Genomic DNA, 17,208 nt, shown 5'->3' with positions numbered 1-17,208 from the left:
CTGCTGTAAGGAGTACCGGGGCAGATGGAGTTAAGCATCCTGATGTTAGTCCCTCCACAGGTATTGATGGCCCCAGGCTGAGGGGTGTTGGTGTTTATTCGGGAGGGCAGGGTGCAGGAGAGCAGTGTACTCACTGTGGGTAGTTGTGGTGCAGGATGAGGATTACAAAAGAGAGACACACGCTGCAACTAAACCAAGTCCTCTGTGTGCCACAGTCACTGTGGGGGAGTCCGTCCAGGTGTCCGCTCCCACCGGTGTCACTTGATAGTCCGGAGCCTACCTCCGTGCACAATTTAGTTGTCTTTCTGTGGCCCCTTGGCTTGAAGCTGTTAGGGCCCCGCTACCTTTGTGAAGAGTAGCAGTGCTCTTGGTAGCTGGCACTTGGGACTTTAGTGGGCTGCTTTTGGCTGGAAAACCCTGTCCCCCGCGTTGTGCTGATGCCCCCAATATCTGAGCTCTGTGGAAAGGTCCCTGAAGGTCTCCTTTCTCTGCAGGTTAAGTGCCAGGACGTTGAATCAGCTCCTGACCTAGGGTCCTGTACCCCGTCGTGCTCGGTACTGGTCAGTTTCTTTTGGGCTTGCTGGTGCCGACAGTCCTCCTAGACTGTCTGTCGCACCCTTTCCAATGTCATTGCCACCGGTCCCCGACTCCTCTGGTCCCGTACCACCGTCTGCAACCCAACCACGGTCTAGCTCCCCGGGAGCTCACTCTCCCCAGCTCCTCTCTCCTTAAGGGCTGTCACTTCTCTCCTACTCAACTCTAATCCTCAACTCTACTCCTCAACTGACTTCCCTCCTACCAGTCTGCCTGACCCCTAGGTGGGTGGCCCTTTTCCAGCTAGACCAACCCACTGGTGTGTCTTACAGGTCATGATGTATGGTGTTGATTGGGATTTGTGGTGCTGTTGGTAGTGACACCAGTTTCTTAAGAGCCTGGAACCATGGGACCATGGGGGGTAGGCCCTGCACCCTGTGTACCCAATGCAGTACCCTGTGGCACCCTGATTATTTATATAACTGTGAAATATTTAGGTATTATTTTTATTCTATTTGCTTTTTGATAACATGTTTATTGGGAGTTTTTCTTTATTGGTATTTTGACAGTAACAGTTTCACTTTTTTTATTCCACAATTTGTCAATAAGATGTTAAAAATTCACAATGGCTACTTTCCTGTGTGACTTCTCTCATGTACAACAAGATTTGATTTCTGGTTAAAACATTTCCCACATTCTGAACATGAAAACGGCTTCTCACCTGTGTGAATTCTCTGATGCGTAACAAGATTAGATTTCTTTATAAAATATTTCCCACATTCTGAACATGAATATGGTTTCTCCCCGGTGTGAGTCCTCAGATGTATAACTAAAACCGATTTCTGCTTAAAACATTTCCCACATTCTGAACATGCAAATGGTTTCTCCCCTGTGTGAATTCTCAGATGTCTAACAAGATATGATTTCACTTTAAAATATTTTCCACATTCTGGACATGAAAATGTCTTCTCCTCTGTATGAGTTCTTTGATGTGTAACAAGATTTGATTTCTCTGTAAAATGTTTCCCACATTCCGAACATGAAAATGGTTTCTCCCCTGTGTGAATTCTGCGATGTTTAAGAAAATCATGTTTCCTTTTAAAACATTTTTTGCATTCAGTACATGAAAATGGCTTCTCCCCTTGGTCACTTCTATTATGTTGTACAAGTCTTGAATTAATACCATAACATATTCCACATTCAGAACATGAAATTGGCTTTTCCTCTGTGTGAGCACATTCATCTTCATCATCTCTTCTTTTATTTGTATTTTGCTTAAAAATTTGTGAAGCATCAGAAGATAGAACAACTTGGAAAGCATCAGATGATACATTTTTGCTGTTAAGGACTGAAGGTACATCTGGGATAATGGCATAGTCTTCATATGTATCTGGCGTGACACCATGATCATCCACTTTAAAATTTGATGATATTTTATATGCCTCTGAACTCCTGGCACTGCCATCTGCCAGGAATAAAAACAATTTTATTATTTTTTAAAAACCATTGCCTTGGAAGTATTAATCAATTATATTAATATATAGAGTATGATCTATGCGATTTCTAGTAAAATATGATTTACAACTGATTAGTAGATAAGTAGCAATATTAGACTTTGTAATACTGTTTTAACTGACTATGGCTTATATCTGACCTTAATCGTATCTCATCCACTGCTTAGATTTCCGCTTGACTGACTTTTATACATGACCCAACTCAATGTAATGACCATGATGTGCTCATAACCTTTAAACTTTGCCTTTAAATGCTAATAACTTTGGCTTTGGATGAAATCCTGGTTTAAGTTGAAAAACGATAATTCTGTACCGTCACCTGAGAGAGGGATCTGCCCTATCTTTGGACAGGAAGCAAAGTCAAAAAATATAAAAGGCAACTCCCACTTCCTTCTTTAATGTAGTTTCTAGTTCCAAATTTTTTATCATCATTATTATTATTTATACATTCAATCCAGCTCATTCTTAAAGGGAACCTGTCAGGTGCAATATGCACCCAGAACCATGAGCAGTTCTGGGTACATATTGGTAATAACTGCCTAACCATCCCTGTATACACTAGCATAGATAAAGGGATCTTTAGAAAAAGTACTTCTAAAGATCTTATATTGTATGCTAATGAGCAAGGGCAGTAGTCCCCTGGGCGTTTGTTCCCCTTGCCAGTCGGCTCCATTAGCATGTTAGCACGCCCCTGTGGGTGTGCTAACATGCTAATGAATGTACAACGTCAGAGGATGATCTTACTCACCTCTCCGCCACCATCGCGTCTGACGCGGGATTTCAGCTCAGTGCGCATGACCCTGGAGTTTGGGTCATGCGCACTATGAAGCCGGGTGTACGCGTCCTGGCTTCAAACTGAAATAGTGCGCATGAGCCAAATTTTGATTGTTGTTCAATACCGTATGAGGGATGTGGGCTTGTTGTGCCCCTCCCCACATCCCTTCAATTTTTTTTCTTCATTACTTCCCCTGGGGAGGGGTGTGTGTGTGTGTGTGTGTGTGTGACATATTTCTCAATCTCTTCCCCCCTCTCATCCCCCATCCTCTTGTCTCCATTTCCTTTATCTCTTCCTTACTCCTCTTTTTCACTAGTTTTTTTTACCTTTTATCTCTTTCCCTTTTATCCCCTTCTGTCTTAATCTGATTTGTAGCTAGAGATGCTATCTTAGTCTTATTTCTTGCTTACTTCTTAGTTCTAAACCAAAACTAGCACCTTAAGCATCGCCTGTCCTGCATTCTATAAAGGTGCATGCTGTCCCCTGACTCAACCTGTAGACCCCTCAAATACCTTTTATAAAATCTCCCACCATGTATGCTAATTATTGGGTCCTATTTTGCGGCTCCTATCCCTCCTTTTGGCGCTGATCTCCATCCTCCTTTAATGATTGATGTGGATGACGCCTCCGGCACATCCACGTAGCAGGGCAAAATCTCACGCCTGCGCAATGACATATCTAAGTTGTGAAGGTGCACTTCGCTCTACCCTACTGTGGGCAGAGCCAAAACATAAATGCACACAAACTGGCCACAGTTTTCCTGCTACCCATTACTGGAAGCGAAAGAACTTGCTTGTTCGAGCAGGCGCACTGATGTCTTCGGCTCTGCCCGCAATAGGGCAGAGTGTAGTACATCTTCGCGAGTCGGCATTGTCTCTGTGCAGGAGCGAGATTTTGCCCAGCTACTTGGATTGCGTCTGAGGCGTCATCCACTTAAATGATCAAAGGAGGACAGCAATCAGCGCCAAATGTAGGGGCAGGAGCTGCAAAATAGGACACCAAACCGTTCGAACCCAAGGATTAGCATACATGGCAGGAGATTTTGTAAAGGTATTTGTGTCTACAGGGGGAGCCAGGGGACAACTTACACCTTTATAGAATGCAGCACATGCGCATCTTAAGGTGCTAGTTTTGGTTTAGAACTCAAAAATCTGGTGACAGGTTCCCTTTGAGGTATTCTTATTTGTCCATATACAGCTTTTTCCTAAATGTTCATGGTTATAAGATAGGTGTTCCATGATTCTATATTCCTCTTCTTGTCGATGAGCGAGGAATTTTATTTATCGTTGTATTCCATACTTTTTTTTTAATTAACTTGACATCAATAAACAAAATGTTAACCATGGAGATACATTGCACATAGAAGAATGCAATCCATTTTAGGTAAAACAAGATATAAACTGGATTGTTTTAAAGTTTTTACAGAGCTACGACAGCCTCCATTTCCCCAGCGGTTGAAAGACGAAACAACCCAATCGAAGGGGAGAGGGCTGCTGTGATGCCCTGGCCTATCAGGTCGTCACAGGGTATTGTGCAATCTGCCATTCTGTGCAATATCCACCTCCTCCTTGTTTACGGGTCCCCAACTTATGTTGTTGCCAATACCAGCCAATCAAAATCCTAGGAACACTCTGCACCACACCCACCAGACACACCAGTGGACGGCCTGAGTGTAATAGGGTCGCCCACTTGGGGGGGTTGGTAAGGGGAGGTCAGGAGTGTCAGGAGAAAGTCAGTGAAGTGTAGAAGTGCAAAGGAGAGAGAAGGTCAGGAGCTGGGCTCCTTGGAAGTAACTAGGTGGCAGACGGTGGTCTGGACCTAGTAGGAGCTGGACCCCTGGTCGCAGGGGATCGTGACAAGGGGCACGGAACTGTCAAGGAGGACAGCCGGCAACCTGACGAGAACGGAGCCTTCAAGATCCGCTCTCCACCCGCTCCAAAATCGGGGTACTAGCGCAATGAAGGGGATAGGACTTTCCACAAAAACGGTCCAGAAAATCCCAAGCGTAAACCCTGAGAGCAAGCTCCCACAGTTAGCCACACTGGGGAGCGGGACCCAACTAGTTTTACACTACAGGGGCCAACCAGCAAGAGAACTCAGTGCCAAGGGAAAGGTCACAGATCATCAGGCAACAACAGTGAGAACGGGACCCAAACTAGCTCCCCTTCGTGGCAGCAGTGTCCAGAACATTGGTTTACTAAGTTGTCGCCGTCAGCTTTATGGACTGAGTGAGTATGCAATTAACCTTTTCACCCCCAACGGCACTTCCCAACTCCACCACCGAGTCCCGGGGCAACCCCCTACCCGTGGAGGGTCGCAACATCTGGCTGCCCCCGTCATCACCCCGGGTACTACCCAACAGTAGCGGTGGTACTCCACCTTACCACACACAAATGTCACAGACTTTAAATATACAATCCCCTGTAAATACCCCCTTTATTTGAGTGGGCGCATGACCCCTGGGTCCAGACGCCCCTCGAGCCACCGCGGATTCGGATCCGAGCAGCCCGGCTGCTGACATGGGGGCGGCACACCTCAAATTCCTGGTGTCACGAGCAGAATACAAGCAGGACCCACTTACCTGGGTGACGTGCGCCTTGAAGACCGAAACCGCGAGTCAAAATTCCTGCCATTTTCGCCATCTTCTGGCGCCAAAACGCCATCTTACCCGCAAAAGCACACGAAGCAGAAGTCCCGCCCTTCGTCCTGTGTGTGAGGCCAGAACCGTAAGTTCCCAGAGGGCCACAGCATCGAGAAGAGTGCTGAGTGAAAACCGAGAGGGTGCGTGAGAATGTCTACGCCAGACGTTGGAAGCATGGTGGCGATGCCTCCACCAGACAGGGTAATGCGGACGCCGCTCCGACCGCAGGAGCGGCAGCACCAGGACCCGCGGCGGTTGCGCCAATAATGCCGATAACCTTGCCCTACGTGCCTGGCGCTGCCTGGTTCCCACAGTATGATGGCCAACCAGATGTGCTGCAGGGATTCAAGAGGAAGATATGTAACGTCCTCGATATGTATGCCCTAACCGGACGGCAGCAGGCGTCTGTGGTGCTGGGGCAGCTGACCGGCGCTACCGAATTGGAAGTGGAGACATGGACAGAAGAGGATTGGGTCTCGGTACCCACCATTTTAGGCACCAATGTGATTGAAAACTGTATGGGAGAAGTATTGTTTTTGCTTCAACAGCTGTCAGACTGCAGGAGCAAGGCGGTAGAGAGTCCTGCAACGTGAGATCGAGCCATCCGAGGCAACAGGTAAATCTCTCTGGAGGTGAGATAAGTAGTGTGCGGGTAATGGATGTGGCCCCTCTTATAGTACCCCCGCAAAGTGAAATGATGATATGGTGCAGGGCAGCTGTAGGCTCCTGTGGACAGGATTACCAGGCAGTGGTAGAGCCCCTGCCTTCACAGCATTGGCCCACCGTGTTTACGGCCAGGGGGGTAGTCGATGTCCGGAAGGGGAGAGTGCCCGTGCGAGTGTTGAATTGTGGGGAAGAGGAGATCACACTACCCAGATACGCCACTATTGCCAAGCTGTTTGTAGTCAATGCAGATGCTATCCATACAGCAGGTTCCCCAAATCAGTCCCGTAGTGACAGCCCTCAGGAACCGTTAGAAAAATGATGTAAGGCACCGACTCTACACCCGCACCTCATAAACAAGGGGTCTATAGGGTTGTTCAGGAGTATGAGCAGGTCTTTAGTAAACATCCACTGGATTTTGGGCGGATAAAAGGGGTACAACATCACATACCCACAGGCACTCACCCACCTATCAAAGAGAGGTATAAGCCCATACCACCTGCCCATCATCAATGTGCCAAAGATATGCTCAGGAGTATGAAGGAAGCTGGAGTAATCCGTGAAAGCTGCAGTCCCTGGGCCGCCCCTCTGGTACTTGTGAAGAAAAAGGATGGTACCATGAGAATGTGTGTAGACTACCGGCAAATTAATAAGATCACGCACAAAGATGCTTACCCCTTGCCCCGCATTGAGGAATCGTTGGATGCCCTGAAATCTGCTACTTATTGTTCTACCCTTGATCTCACTAGCAGATACTGGCAGGTGGCTGTTGCCGAGGAAGACCGGGAGAAGACCGCGTTCGCTACCCCGATGGGACTGTGTGAATTTAATAGCATGCCATTCGGGCTGTGCCACGCACCGGGAACATTCCAGAGGCTCATGGAGTGCTGCTTGGGCAACTGCAATTTCGAGACGGTCTTGCTGTACCTGGACGACATCATTGTATACTCCAAGACGTACGAGGCACATCTGGAACACTTGTCAGAGGTATTTGAGGCACTGTCTAAGTACGGGATGAAACTCAAGCCATCCAAGTGCCATCTGCAGAAACCGAAGGTACAGTACTTGGGGCATGTGGTCAGTGCTGAAGGCGTGGCACCGGATCTAGAGAAAATTACAGCTATCCAGAACTGGCCAAGGCCCAAAACTGTCAGAGAGGTGCGGCAGTTCCTGGGCTTGATGGGGTACTATCGGAGGTTTGTCAAGGGGTACATGCAAATGGCGGCCTCCCTGCAGGATCTTTTGGTGGGTCAAACCGGGCACGGCAAGTCCTCGGGCCCGCCGTTCCAATAGGGCAAGGAACAAGAAGAATCTTTTGAACAGATGAAGTCTGTCCTGACAAGATGAAATTCTGGCCTATCCTGACTACGGTCTCCCGTTCGTACTGTACACAGATGCTAGTAACGTGGGACTTGGAGATGTCCTGTCGCAGGTGCAGAAGGGCAAGGAGAAGGTGATAGCCTACGCCAGCCAGAAGCTAAGGCCCACGGAAAGGAACCCGGAGAATTATAGTTCTTTCAAACTGAAGTTCCTGACACTTGAATGGTCTGTGACGGAAAGATTTAAGCACTACCTTGCTGCTGCAAAGTTTACTGTGTACACGGACAATAATCCGTTGACTCACCTGGATACGGCAAAGCTGGGGGACTTGGAACAGTGATGGGTCGCAAGGTTAGCAAATTATGATTTTATCATAAAATACAGGGCTGGCCGCAAGAACACTAATGCTGACGCACTGTCCAGGATACCCCATCTGTTTGATGACGAGAGGGACGAAGATGACCTGGAGGAGATTGAACTGCCTGCCTTTCATCAGCCCATGCCCATGGAGCAGCCTGCCCATCAACAAGAAATGACCTGTGATCCCTTGCCTCATCACGGTTGGCAGGAAGCCCAGGATAGGGACCCTACAATCAGATTGGTTAAGACATTGCTGGCTAGGCCTGGTGCCCGCCTTGAGCCAGGTGCCCCAGAAGAAGCCAAGAAACTTTGGCAAGATCGGAGTCGGCTTTATCTTCACCAAGGCGTTGAAGAGAGCTTGAATCAGACCAGAGAACGGCAAGAGAAAAACTTGCAAAAGCAACTCTCTTCTCACCCGGTGAGATTGTGCTGAAAAGAAAAAGAAAGCTGCACAAACTAGATGATCAATGGGAAAGGGAACCATATGTGGTACAACCATCCATCTTCGACAACCAGAAGTCATGCTTAATAAGCAAGGACTGGGAAGGACCACGGCTACTGTCTCTCGAGACCACCTGAAAAGATGTCCAGATCCCCTACGAGTAGCAGCTGTGCCTCAACCCGAGCCTCAAGTGGTGGACGGAAGAAAGAGAATGATCCGTACTATTTTGGGTGACTTTCCGGAAGATTGGTCTATGCAGAATGGAGCAGAAATAGTCCCTGTGTTAACATTCCCACAACCCGTGGAAGAACCAGAACAGGAAAGGCTTACTGACACTGCACCCACTCAAACACCAAGAGTAGCACCCGTTCCCCTGCCACACACACGTAGAGTCCCACCAGCAACACCTAGTATTGAGGGTGAGGAACCTGTAGGCGATCTAGTCATGTCACAAGAGAGGGATGAGGGTCCAGAATTGAGAAGGTCGACCCAGGTTAACTTCGGTCAGCCCCCACAAAGGTACAGGGAAGAATGTTAGAGGTACCAGTAATGTCTAATGTAGTAACAGAATTGCTAGGTATCGGTGTTTTGTTTGTTGTTTTCCAAAGTTTGTTATTTTTCATTTATAGATTGTTAGAAAATGAGTGTCTAATCAACAGGGTCTGAATGAAAAGAGTAAAAGTTACCTGATTTGCAAGATGATTTTCATAGAGTGTACACCCGTTCCATGGACTTCGTTAAAAATATATAGTAAACATGGACCATGTTCACAGGACTGGTTGTGACCAACACAAACTTGTGTTCTTGTAAATAGTTGCACCTCCAGAGTCGTCTACTCCAACACCCGGAATCTTAACCTGGTCACGAACCCACAACAGGTTTGCAGGGGGTCAGGTTGTTTGGGTGGCGGGTTAATGGGATCCGGGACAATGGCACTGGACTGTTGCAGGAAGAGGCTGCAATGGAGCAGATTGAGCCTCCGCTACTACTGAAACCGGTAGCGTTCCATTGTTGAAATGATGAACTCGCAAAGTCTTTAGTAACGTGTAAGTGCCAGCCTCCCTAATGAGGGATGTATTGTGTAAATAAAATGTTTCCTTTTCTATTTTCCATTTTCACAGTTGAAAAACAATAATAAAGCTCTGATGTCCTGTAGCTCGGGGACGAGCTATGTTTAACCAAGGAGGAATGTGACGCCCTGGCTATCAGGTCGTCACAGGGTATTGTGCAATCTGCTCTTCTGTGCAATATCCACCTCCTCCTTGGTTACGAGTTCCCAACTTATGGTGTTGCCAATACCAGCCAATCAAAATCCTAGGAACACTCTGCGCCACACCCACCAGACACACCAGTGGACGGCCTGAGTGGAATAGGGTCGCCCACTTGGGGGGGTTGGTAAGGGGAGGTCAGAGTGTCAAGAGAAAGTCAGTGAAGTGTAGGAAGCGAAGAAGAGAGGAGGTCAGGAGACGGGCTCCTTGGAAGTAACTAGGTGGCAGACGGTGGTCTGGGTCTAGTAGGAGCTGGACCCCCGGTCGCAGAGGATCGTGACAAGGGGCACGGAACTGACGAAGGACGACAGCCGGCGGCCTTGTACCATCCCCTGGCTGGGACCAGGGCACAACGGGGTACGTGGACCCTAGGTCATGGAGTAGCTTCAGGCAACCTGACAATTTACCAGACGAGAACGGAGCCTTCAAGATCCGCTCTCCACCTGCTCCAAAATCAGGGTACTAGCTCAACGAGGGGGATAGGACTTTCCACAAAAACGGTCCAGAAAATAACAATCGTGAACCCTGAGAGCAAGCTCCCACAGTTAAGGGTGCTTTACACGCTGCGACATCGCTAGAGATTGCTAGCGATGTCGAGCACGATAGCACCCACCCCGTCGTATGTGCGTCATTTGGTGATTGCTGCTGTAGCGAACATTATCGCTACGGCAGCATCACACGCACATACCTGGTCATCGACGTTGCTGTGACCGCCAAACAATCTCTCCTTCAAGGGGGAGGTGCGTTCGGCGTCACAGTGACATCACCGCGACGTCACTAAGCGACCGTCCAATAGAAGCGGAGGGGCGGAGATGAGCGGGACGCAACATCCCGCCACCTCCTTCCTTCCGCATTGCCGGTGGACACAGATAAGGAGATGTTTGTCGTTCCTGCAATGTCACACATAGCGATGTGTGATGCCGCAGGAACGACAAACAACATCGTACCTGCAGCAGCAACGATATTAAGGAAATGAACGACGTGTCAACGAGCAACGATTTTTCACATTTTCGATCGTTGCTCATTAGTGTCACACGCTGCGATGTCGCTAACGGCGCCGGATGTGCGTCACTAATGACGTGACCCCAACGATATATCGTTAGCGATGTTGCAGCGTGTAAAGCACCCTTTAGCCACACTGGGGAGCGGGACCCGACTAGTTTTAAACTACAGGGGCCAACCAGAAAGAGAACTCAGTGCCAAGGGAAAGGTCACAGATCATCAGGCAACACCAGTGAGAACAGGACCCAAATTTGCTCCCCTCGGCGGCAGCGTTGTCCAGAACATTGGTTTACCAAGTTGTTGGTGTCAGCTTTATGGACTGAGTGAGTAGCCAACTCCACCACCGAGTCCTGGGGCACCCCCCCTACCCTCCCCTACCCGTGGAGGGTCGCAACACCTAGCTGCCCCCGTCATCACCCCGGGTACTCCCCAGCGGCAGCGGTGGTACTCCAGCTTACCACACACCACGGGTGGCGTCACGAACTTAAATATACAATCCCCAGTACATACTTCCTTTATTTGAGTGGCTGCACGACCCCCGGGTCCGGACGCCCCTTGAGCCACTGCGGATCCGGATCCGAGCAACCCGGCTGCAGACACGGGGGTGGCATACTGCCATAATTAAAAATCTCAAGAGCGAAAGTTTATATGCAGAAGCTGACATTTTGCTGTGCTGCAGTAGGTATAATGCCGGCCCCAGTTCTCCCACATACCCCGTTATTTTGCGGATAATCTGACTCACTCCTGTCCAAAAGGGCTGCAACACACTACACTCCCAAAAGATGAGTAAGAAAGTACCCTTTGCCCCACTACACCGCCAACACATTGGGTCCACTGAAGGAAACATTGTGTGTAAACAAGAGGGGACTCTGTACCAGCGTGAGAGAAGTTTGTAATTCGCGTCCTGCAATCTCGAGCTAAAGAGCGTCTTATGGGCTGGAAGAAATATGTGTATTCCACACCTACTGTATGTGTGGATCTAAGTATTGGTATAAGTTATTAAAAATGATCAATAAAAATAGATTAAACATAAAAAGCAACATGTCAGAAAATAATGAGGAAGTAAAGAAAAACTAGCCTACAAGCAAAGAGTCAGCTGACTAACCAGACAAAACCACACGGCCCCAAAGTTAATATATACCACTGAATGTCATACCCATCATACACATCAAGCCACGCCATGAGGCAAAGGCAGTTGGTTAAATAAAAACAGACCTGGGACGGTAGGCCAAAGATAGTTGCCAAAACCTCAGGCAAGCCAAAGACAGGCAGGCCAAAAAGAAGACACCAAACACAAGGCCGCAGACCAAACACAAGTCTACAAATCAAACACAAGACATAATTGAAAAGGTATGGAAGAAGATGCGGAAAAAAACAAATTCAGAAACGGAAGATCACTTGGTGGGGTAAAGGTTACATTTCTTGTAATACCAAATATCTTTTTTTTTTATATTTATTAATTTTTAAATGGAACCTGTCAAGTCCCCTGTGTACCTAAAACCACAAGTAGTTCTGTGCACATATCTATAATCCCTGCCTAACAGTCCCTTCATGTAGTAGCATACATAAAAACATCTTTAGAAAAAGAATTTCTAAAGACCATTTATGAGATGCTAATTAGGCCTGTGACTAGCTGCATCAGACGTGCGATACAAAGCTGCGCATGTAAACAGCTTTGTACCCCTCAGCATTGAGCTTCTCTGACACTGGGTGTATGCATTCCGGCTTCAGAGAGGTTCACTGTGTATAATCTGAAGTCATCTGCACTAGGACACAAAAGCCAAGATACATACGCCCGGCTTCATAGTGCACATGACCGAAAGTACGGACAAACTTACAATCATGCACAGTGAGCCTCTCTGAAGCCGGAATGCATACACCTAGTGTCAAAAAAGCTCAATACTAAGCGGTACAAAGCTGTGCGCACACGTGGCTTAGTATTGCGCTGCAAATGACGCTTAGGGGCACTTTGCACACTACGACATTGCAAGCTGATGCTGCGATGCCGAGCACGATAGTCCCCGCCCCCGTCGCAGCTGCGATATCATGGTGATAGCTGCCGTAGCGAACATTATTGCTACGGCATCTTCACATGCACTCACTGCCCTGCGACGTCGCTCTGGCCGGCGAACCGCCTCCTTATTAAGGGGGCGGGTTGTGCGGCGTCATAGCGACGTCACATGGCAGGCGGCTAATAGAAGCGGAGGGGCTGAGATGAGCGGGACGTAAACATCCCGCCCACCTCCGTCCTTCCGCATAGCCGCAGGTAAGCTGATGTTCCTCACTCCTGCGGCTTCACACACAGCGATGTGTGCTGCCACAGGAACGAGGAACAACATCGTAACATCGGTCTTTCCGAAATTATGGAAATGACCGACGCTACAACGATGATACGATTTGGATGTTTTTGCGCTCGTTAATCGTATTAAAAAGGATTTACACACTACGATATCGACTGCGACGCCGGATGTGCGTCACTTTCGATTTGACCCCACCGACATTGCAGCTGCGATTTTGTAGTGTGCAAAGTCAACCTTAGTCTGGGAACTAACACCCTTACAACTAGTTACAGGCCTAATTATCATCTCATAAACGGTCTTTAGAAATACTTTTTCTAAAGATCTGTTTATGTATGCTACTACATGAAGGGACTGTTAGGAGGGATTAGAAATATGTGAACAGAACTACTTGTGGTTCTGGGTGCACAGGGGACCTGACAGATTCCTTTTAACAAGAGAAAGGAGGAGTGAATCAAATTTTTACATTTTGTTCCTAAGATATTGATTTTATTTCTTTATTTTGTAGTCCACTTATGGAACTTGAACTTGTAATAGATTGATCAATTACTCTACATACTGCAATAGTACCTTTTTGCAGCATATTGAGAAAATAATGGTCTCCTATGAAAACCAGAGGCTGGACTTCACATGAAGGGTAAAATGTCAGCTATTGAGGCCTTCAGGAATGCATGTTGGCAATCTGTGATAGTGGCATTTAAATGGTTAAACAGCAGAGATCAGCTCTAGCTCTGGTTGTTACAATTAAGCGGGCTTTACACGCTACAATATATCTTACGATGTGTCGGCCGGGTCACGTCGTAAGTGGCGCACATCCGGCATCGTAAGTTATATTGTAGCGTGTGACAGCTACGTGCAATTGCGATTGAACGTTAAAACGTTCATCGCATGCACGTCGTTCAATTGCTAAAAATTGAACGTGAGGTTGTTCAATGTTCCCGAGGTAGCACACATCGCAGTGTGTGACACCCCGGGAACGATGAACACATCTTACCTGCGTCCCGCGGCTCCCACCAGCAATGCAGAAAGAAGGAGGTGGGCGGGATGTTTACATCCCGCTCAGCTCCACCCCTCCGCTTCTATTGGCCGGCTGCCGCGTGACGATGTGACGCCGAACGTCCCTCCCACTCCAGGAAGTGGACGTTCGCCGCCCATATCGAGGTCGTATGGAAGGGTAAGTACGTGTGACAGCAAATAATCGTTTGTGCAATACGCTCAGCAAATTGAACGTGCCACACATACGATGGGGGCGGTTACGATCGCATACGATATCGTATGCTTAATCGTAACGTATAAAGCAGGCTTTACAGGCAGATGCTGCTGCCTATTTAGTGTGCTCAGCTCCTGATCCCACTATATAAGAGGAGCCTAACAGTATTTACAATAATGTCCTACTTTGGGAAGGAGTTAAAAAAAAAAAGCTGGGAAAATTTTGGGGTTTTATTACATGGTTTACAGAAAAAAAATGGCAAAAAAAATCCATGTCAATTTCTGCAGTATAAAACAGAAAATTTTACCTAACAGTAAAGGAGTAAATTGTAGCATTATTACCTGTGCAGTTATCTGTAGAAATCTCCTCGTTACTCCACTCATCATCCCTCACATATGTTTGTGTAGTATTAATATGGGTCAGATCTTCACCCTGAAACAAAGATGGCAAAAGTCACAGACAACTGGATAAGCCACATCTATGATGATATATAAAAAACTAACCAGCACCACCAACAATTGTGTGAAAAGTGTGAATAGGTGCAAGCCAGGACAACTTGATATTTGGAGTATACTCCTTTCTGACTGAGCACTCCTCCCATCAACTTAGGGTGCTTTTAATTAAGCGGGCTTTACACGCTACGATATTTCTAGCAATTGCTAGCGATATCGTACGCAAAAGCACCCGCCCCTGTCGTGCATGCGATATTGTGTGATCGCTGCCGCAGCGAACATTATCGCTACGGCAGCGTCACACTCACTTACCTGGTCGGCGGCGTCGCTGTGACTGCCGAACAATCCCTCCCTCAAGGGGGAGGTGCGTTCCGCGTCACCGCGACATCACAGCGACGTCACTAAGCGGCTGGCCAATCAAAGCGGAGGGGCGGAGATGAGCGGGACGAACATCACGCCCACCTCCTTCCTTCCACATTGTCGGTGGACGCATGTAAGGTAAGGTTCCTCGCTCCTGCGGTGTCACACACACAACGATGTGTGCTGCCACAGGAACGAGGAACAACATCTTTAAACAACCATTAACAATTTTTTGTTTTAGGACGACCTCTCCATGGTGAACGATTTTCACCACTTTGGAGGACGTTTAAGGTTGCTGGTAAGTGTTACATGCTGCGATACCGTTAATGACGCCGGATGTGCGTCACTAACGACGTGATCCCGACGATAAAACATTAACGATATCGTAGCGTGTAAAGCCCCCTTTAGAGTTGGAATCTACCAGCTCTTCAATTTGTAGGCTTTGAGCCCAGGACAGTCAAATAAGGTTACGGTAATAACAAAGAAGCCTTATCACTGACTTTTGGGTTCTCATGAATTGGCCAATTTGTGTGCGCAGTACCTAATTTTTTCGACATAGTTTGTATAGCAGTAATGCAATTCCAATTTCATATATTCAGTGTTTACATATTATAGCATTTCAGAGTGCAGCTGTAGTTTTTGGGATACATCTATGATCCTCTAATCCTGCCACCTCCACCGTTTTCATTACACAAGTATAAAACATATAATACTGGACAGAACAAGACCTTCACAGCCGCCTGCACATCATAGGGGAGAATTCATAATGCCTTTTTTTCCACCTCTACCTGATGATCTAGAGGAACATCGGGATCTTCTTGTTTACAGTCCTCTGGAAGAAGAGGACGGGGACAGCTCTCTGGTGTTGTCCTCTTACTGGATAGAACTGGAGGAAACACATACAGGGACTGAATTCATTCTTTACATACAGATAATTATAGGCCGTGTGTATTTAGTCCTGTCTATTACCTGGTGATGTGAGGGGCTGGAGATCCTCCATCATGACGTCCTTGTACAGATCTTTGTGTCCTTCCAAGTACTCCCACTCCTCCATGGAGAAATAGACGGTGACATCCTGACACCTTATAGGAACCTGACACATACAATGATATCATCATCCCCCCGATCCCTTCATAGCGTAACTGTATAATGTCCCAGCATTCCCAGCAGTGTCACCTCTCCAGTCAGCAGCTCAATCATCTTGTGGGTGAGTTCTAGGATCTTCTGGTCATTGATGTCCTCATGTATCAGGGGGTGAGGTGGAGGCCCTGTGATTGGGCTCAGGGGTCTTCCCCATCCCTCAGACACAGGAGCCTGGCAGCGCTCACTAGAGGTCTTCTTCACTACTGTGTAATCCTGGTTATGGAGAGACACATTAATAAATCTCACTACAGACATTTCCAGAGTCCTCACCTCTCCAGTTCTGTCCATCTGTTATTCCCATAGATAAGAATGATGTAATGTGACGTCATCAGAATCTCTCACCTCTCCAGTAAGCCGGAAGAGGATCTCTAGGGTGAGGTGTAATATCCTCTCCACCATCTTGTCCCTGTCTCTATCCATCCTTGATGGGTCAATCAGGAGAATTCTCTTATATAGAAGATCTCCACTGAGAGCATCCGATATTGTAGGGACCTGAATGGTAAGAATTATAAAGGCCTGAAGAAACTGCAACAGAAACCAGTCCGGTATATACAACTATATTATCAATATATATATATGTTTTGATGAGACGGTATATACAACTACAGAGTGGATTCCCCCAGAGACGTGTCGCTTCTCTCTATTCATCATCTAAGGGGCAGTGGAGAACCGAGCACGGCTCTAATGGGTGACAATGGAGGAGGGGACTTATAAAGCAATGTGAAGGAAATCTCATTAATAATTTATATGTTCCTAGAACCTCTTATTAAATACGACCCATAAATATCCCACAGACGGCGACATCAGCGGAAATAACAGAAGCTCCAGAGAAAGAGATGAAACGTTTATGAGTGAGTTTTATGGGAACGAGAAGAGAAATGTCACCAGCACGGAGGGGTTAATGCCCCCTGCGCCCAGTAATGGGGAATCTCCACATACCTCCTCCTGCAGAGCCGCACACTAGATATATGGCTGCTCTGTGCTTACAGGACCTGTGATGATGTCACATGGAGGGGAGGAGTCAGGGGTCACATGATCAGCTCCTCAGTGTGTGGTGGTTGTTATTATCCACTTGCTAACTGGTAGACTGAAGATATCTTGACCTTAGCGACCGTGAATTCACCCAGTATTCCTACACTAAAAATTCATGGTTTCGCATCGATTAGAATATATATTCTATAATATATAATGAACTCTAGGTCCCTCCTAGCTAAAGTAGTCACTGTG

At 47.3% G+C, this 17,208-nt stretch overlaps 1 protein-coding gene across 1 annotated transcript in view; it reads right to left on the bottom strand.

The window, feature by feature from the left end:
• LOC142312068 (uncharacterized) overlaps positions 1-16,469 on the bottom strand; it is a 69,145-nt gene extending 52,676 nt beyond the window's left edge. The window contains exons 1-6 of the mRNA XM_075350947.1: positions 16,324-16,469; positions 16,015-16,194; positions 15,808-15,931; positions 15,627-15,724; positions 14,368-14,458; positions 1,194-1,999 (exon numbers count right to left, since the gene is read on the bottom strand). Of these exons, the coding sequence (XP_075207062.1) occupies positions 1,194-1,999; positions 14,368-14,458; positions 15,627-15,724; positions 15,808-15,931; positions 16,015-16,194; positions 16,324-16,401 (1,377 nt within the window). The 5' untranslated portion in view covers positions 16,402-16,469. The remainder of the gene's footprint in view (positions 1-1,193; positions 2,000-14,367; positions 14,459-15,626; positions 15,725-15,807; positions 15,932-16,014; positions 16,195-16,323) is intronic.
• Positions 16,470-17,208: the final 739 nt, after the last annotated feature.

The sequence above is a fragment of the Anomaloglossus baeobatrachus genome, chromosome 5 (assembly GCF_048569485.1).
Source record: "Anomaloglossus baeobatrachus isolate aAnoBae1 chromosome 5, aAnoBae1.hap1, whole genome shotgun sequence".
NCBI lineage: Eukaryota > Metazoa > Chordata > Amphibia > Anura > Aromobatidae > Anomaloglossus > Anomaloglossus baeobatrachus.
Note: the sequence above shows the minus strand (reverse complement) of the source record. Positions and strands in the feature narration are given on the sequence as shown.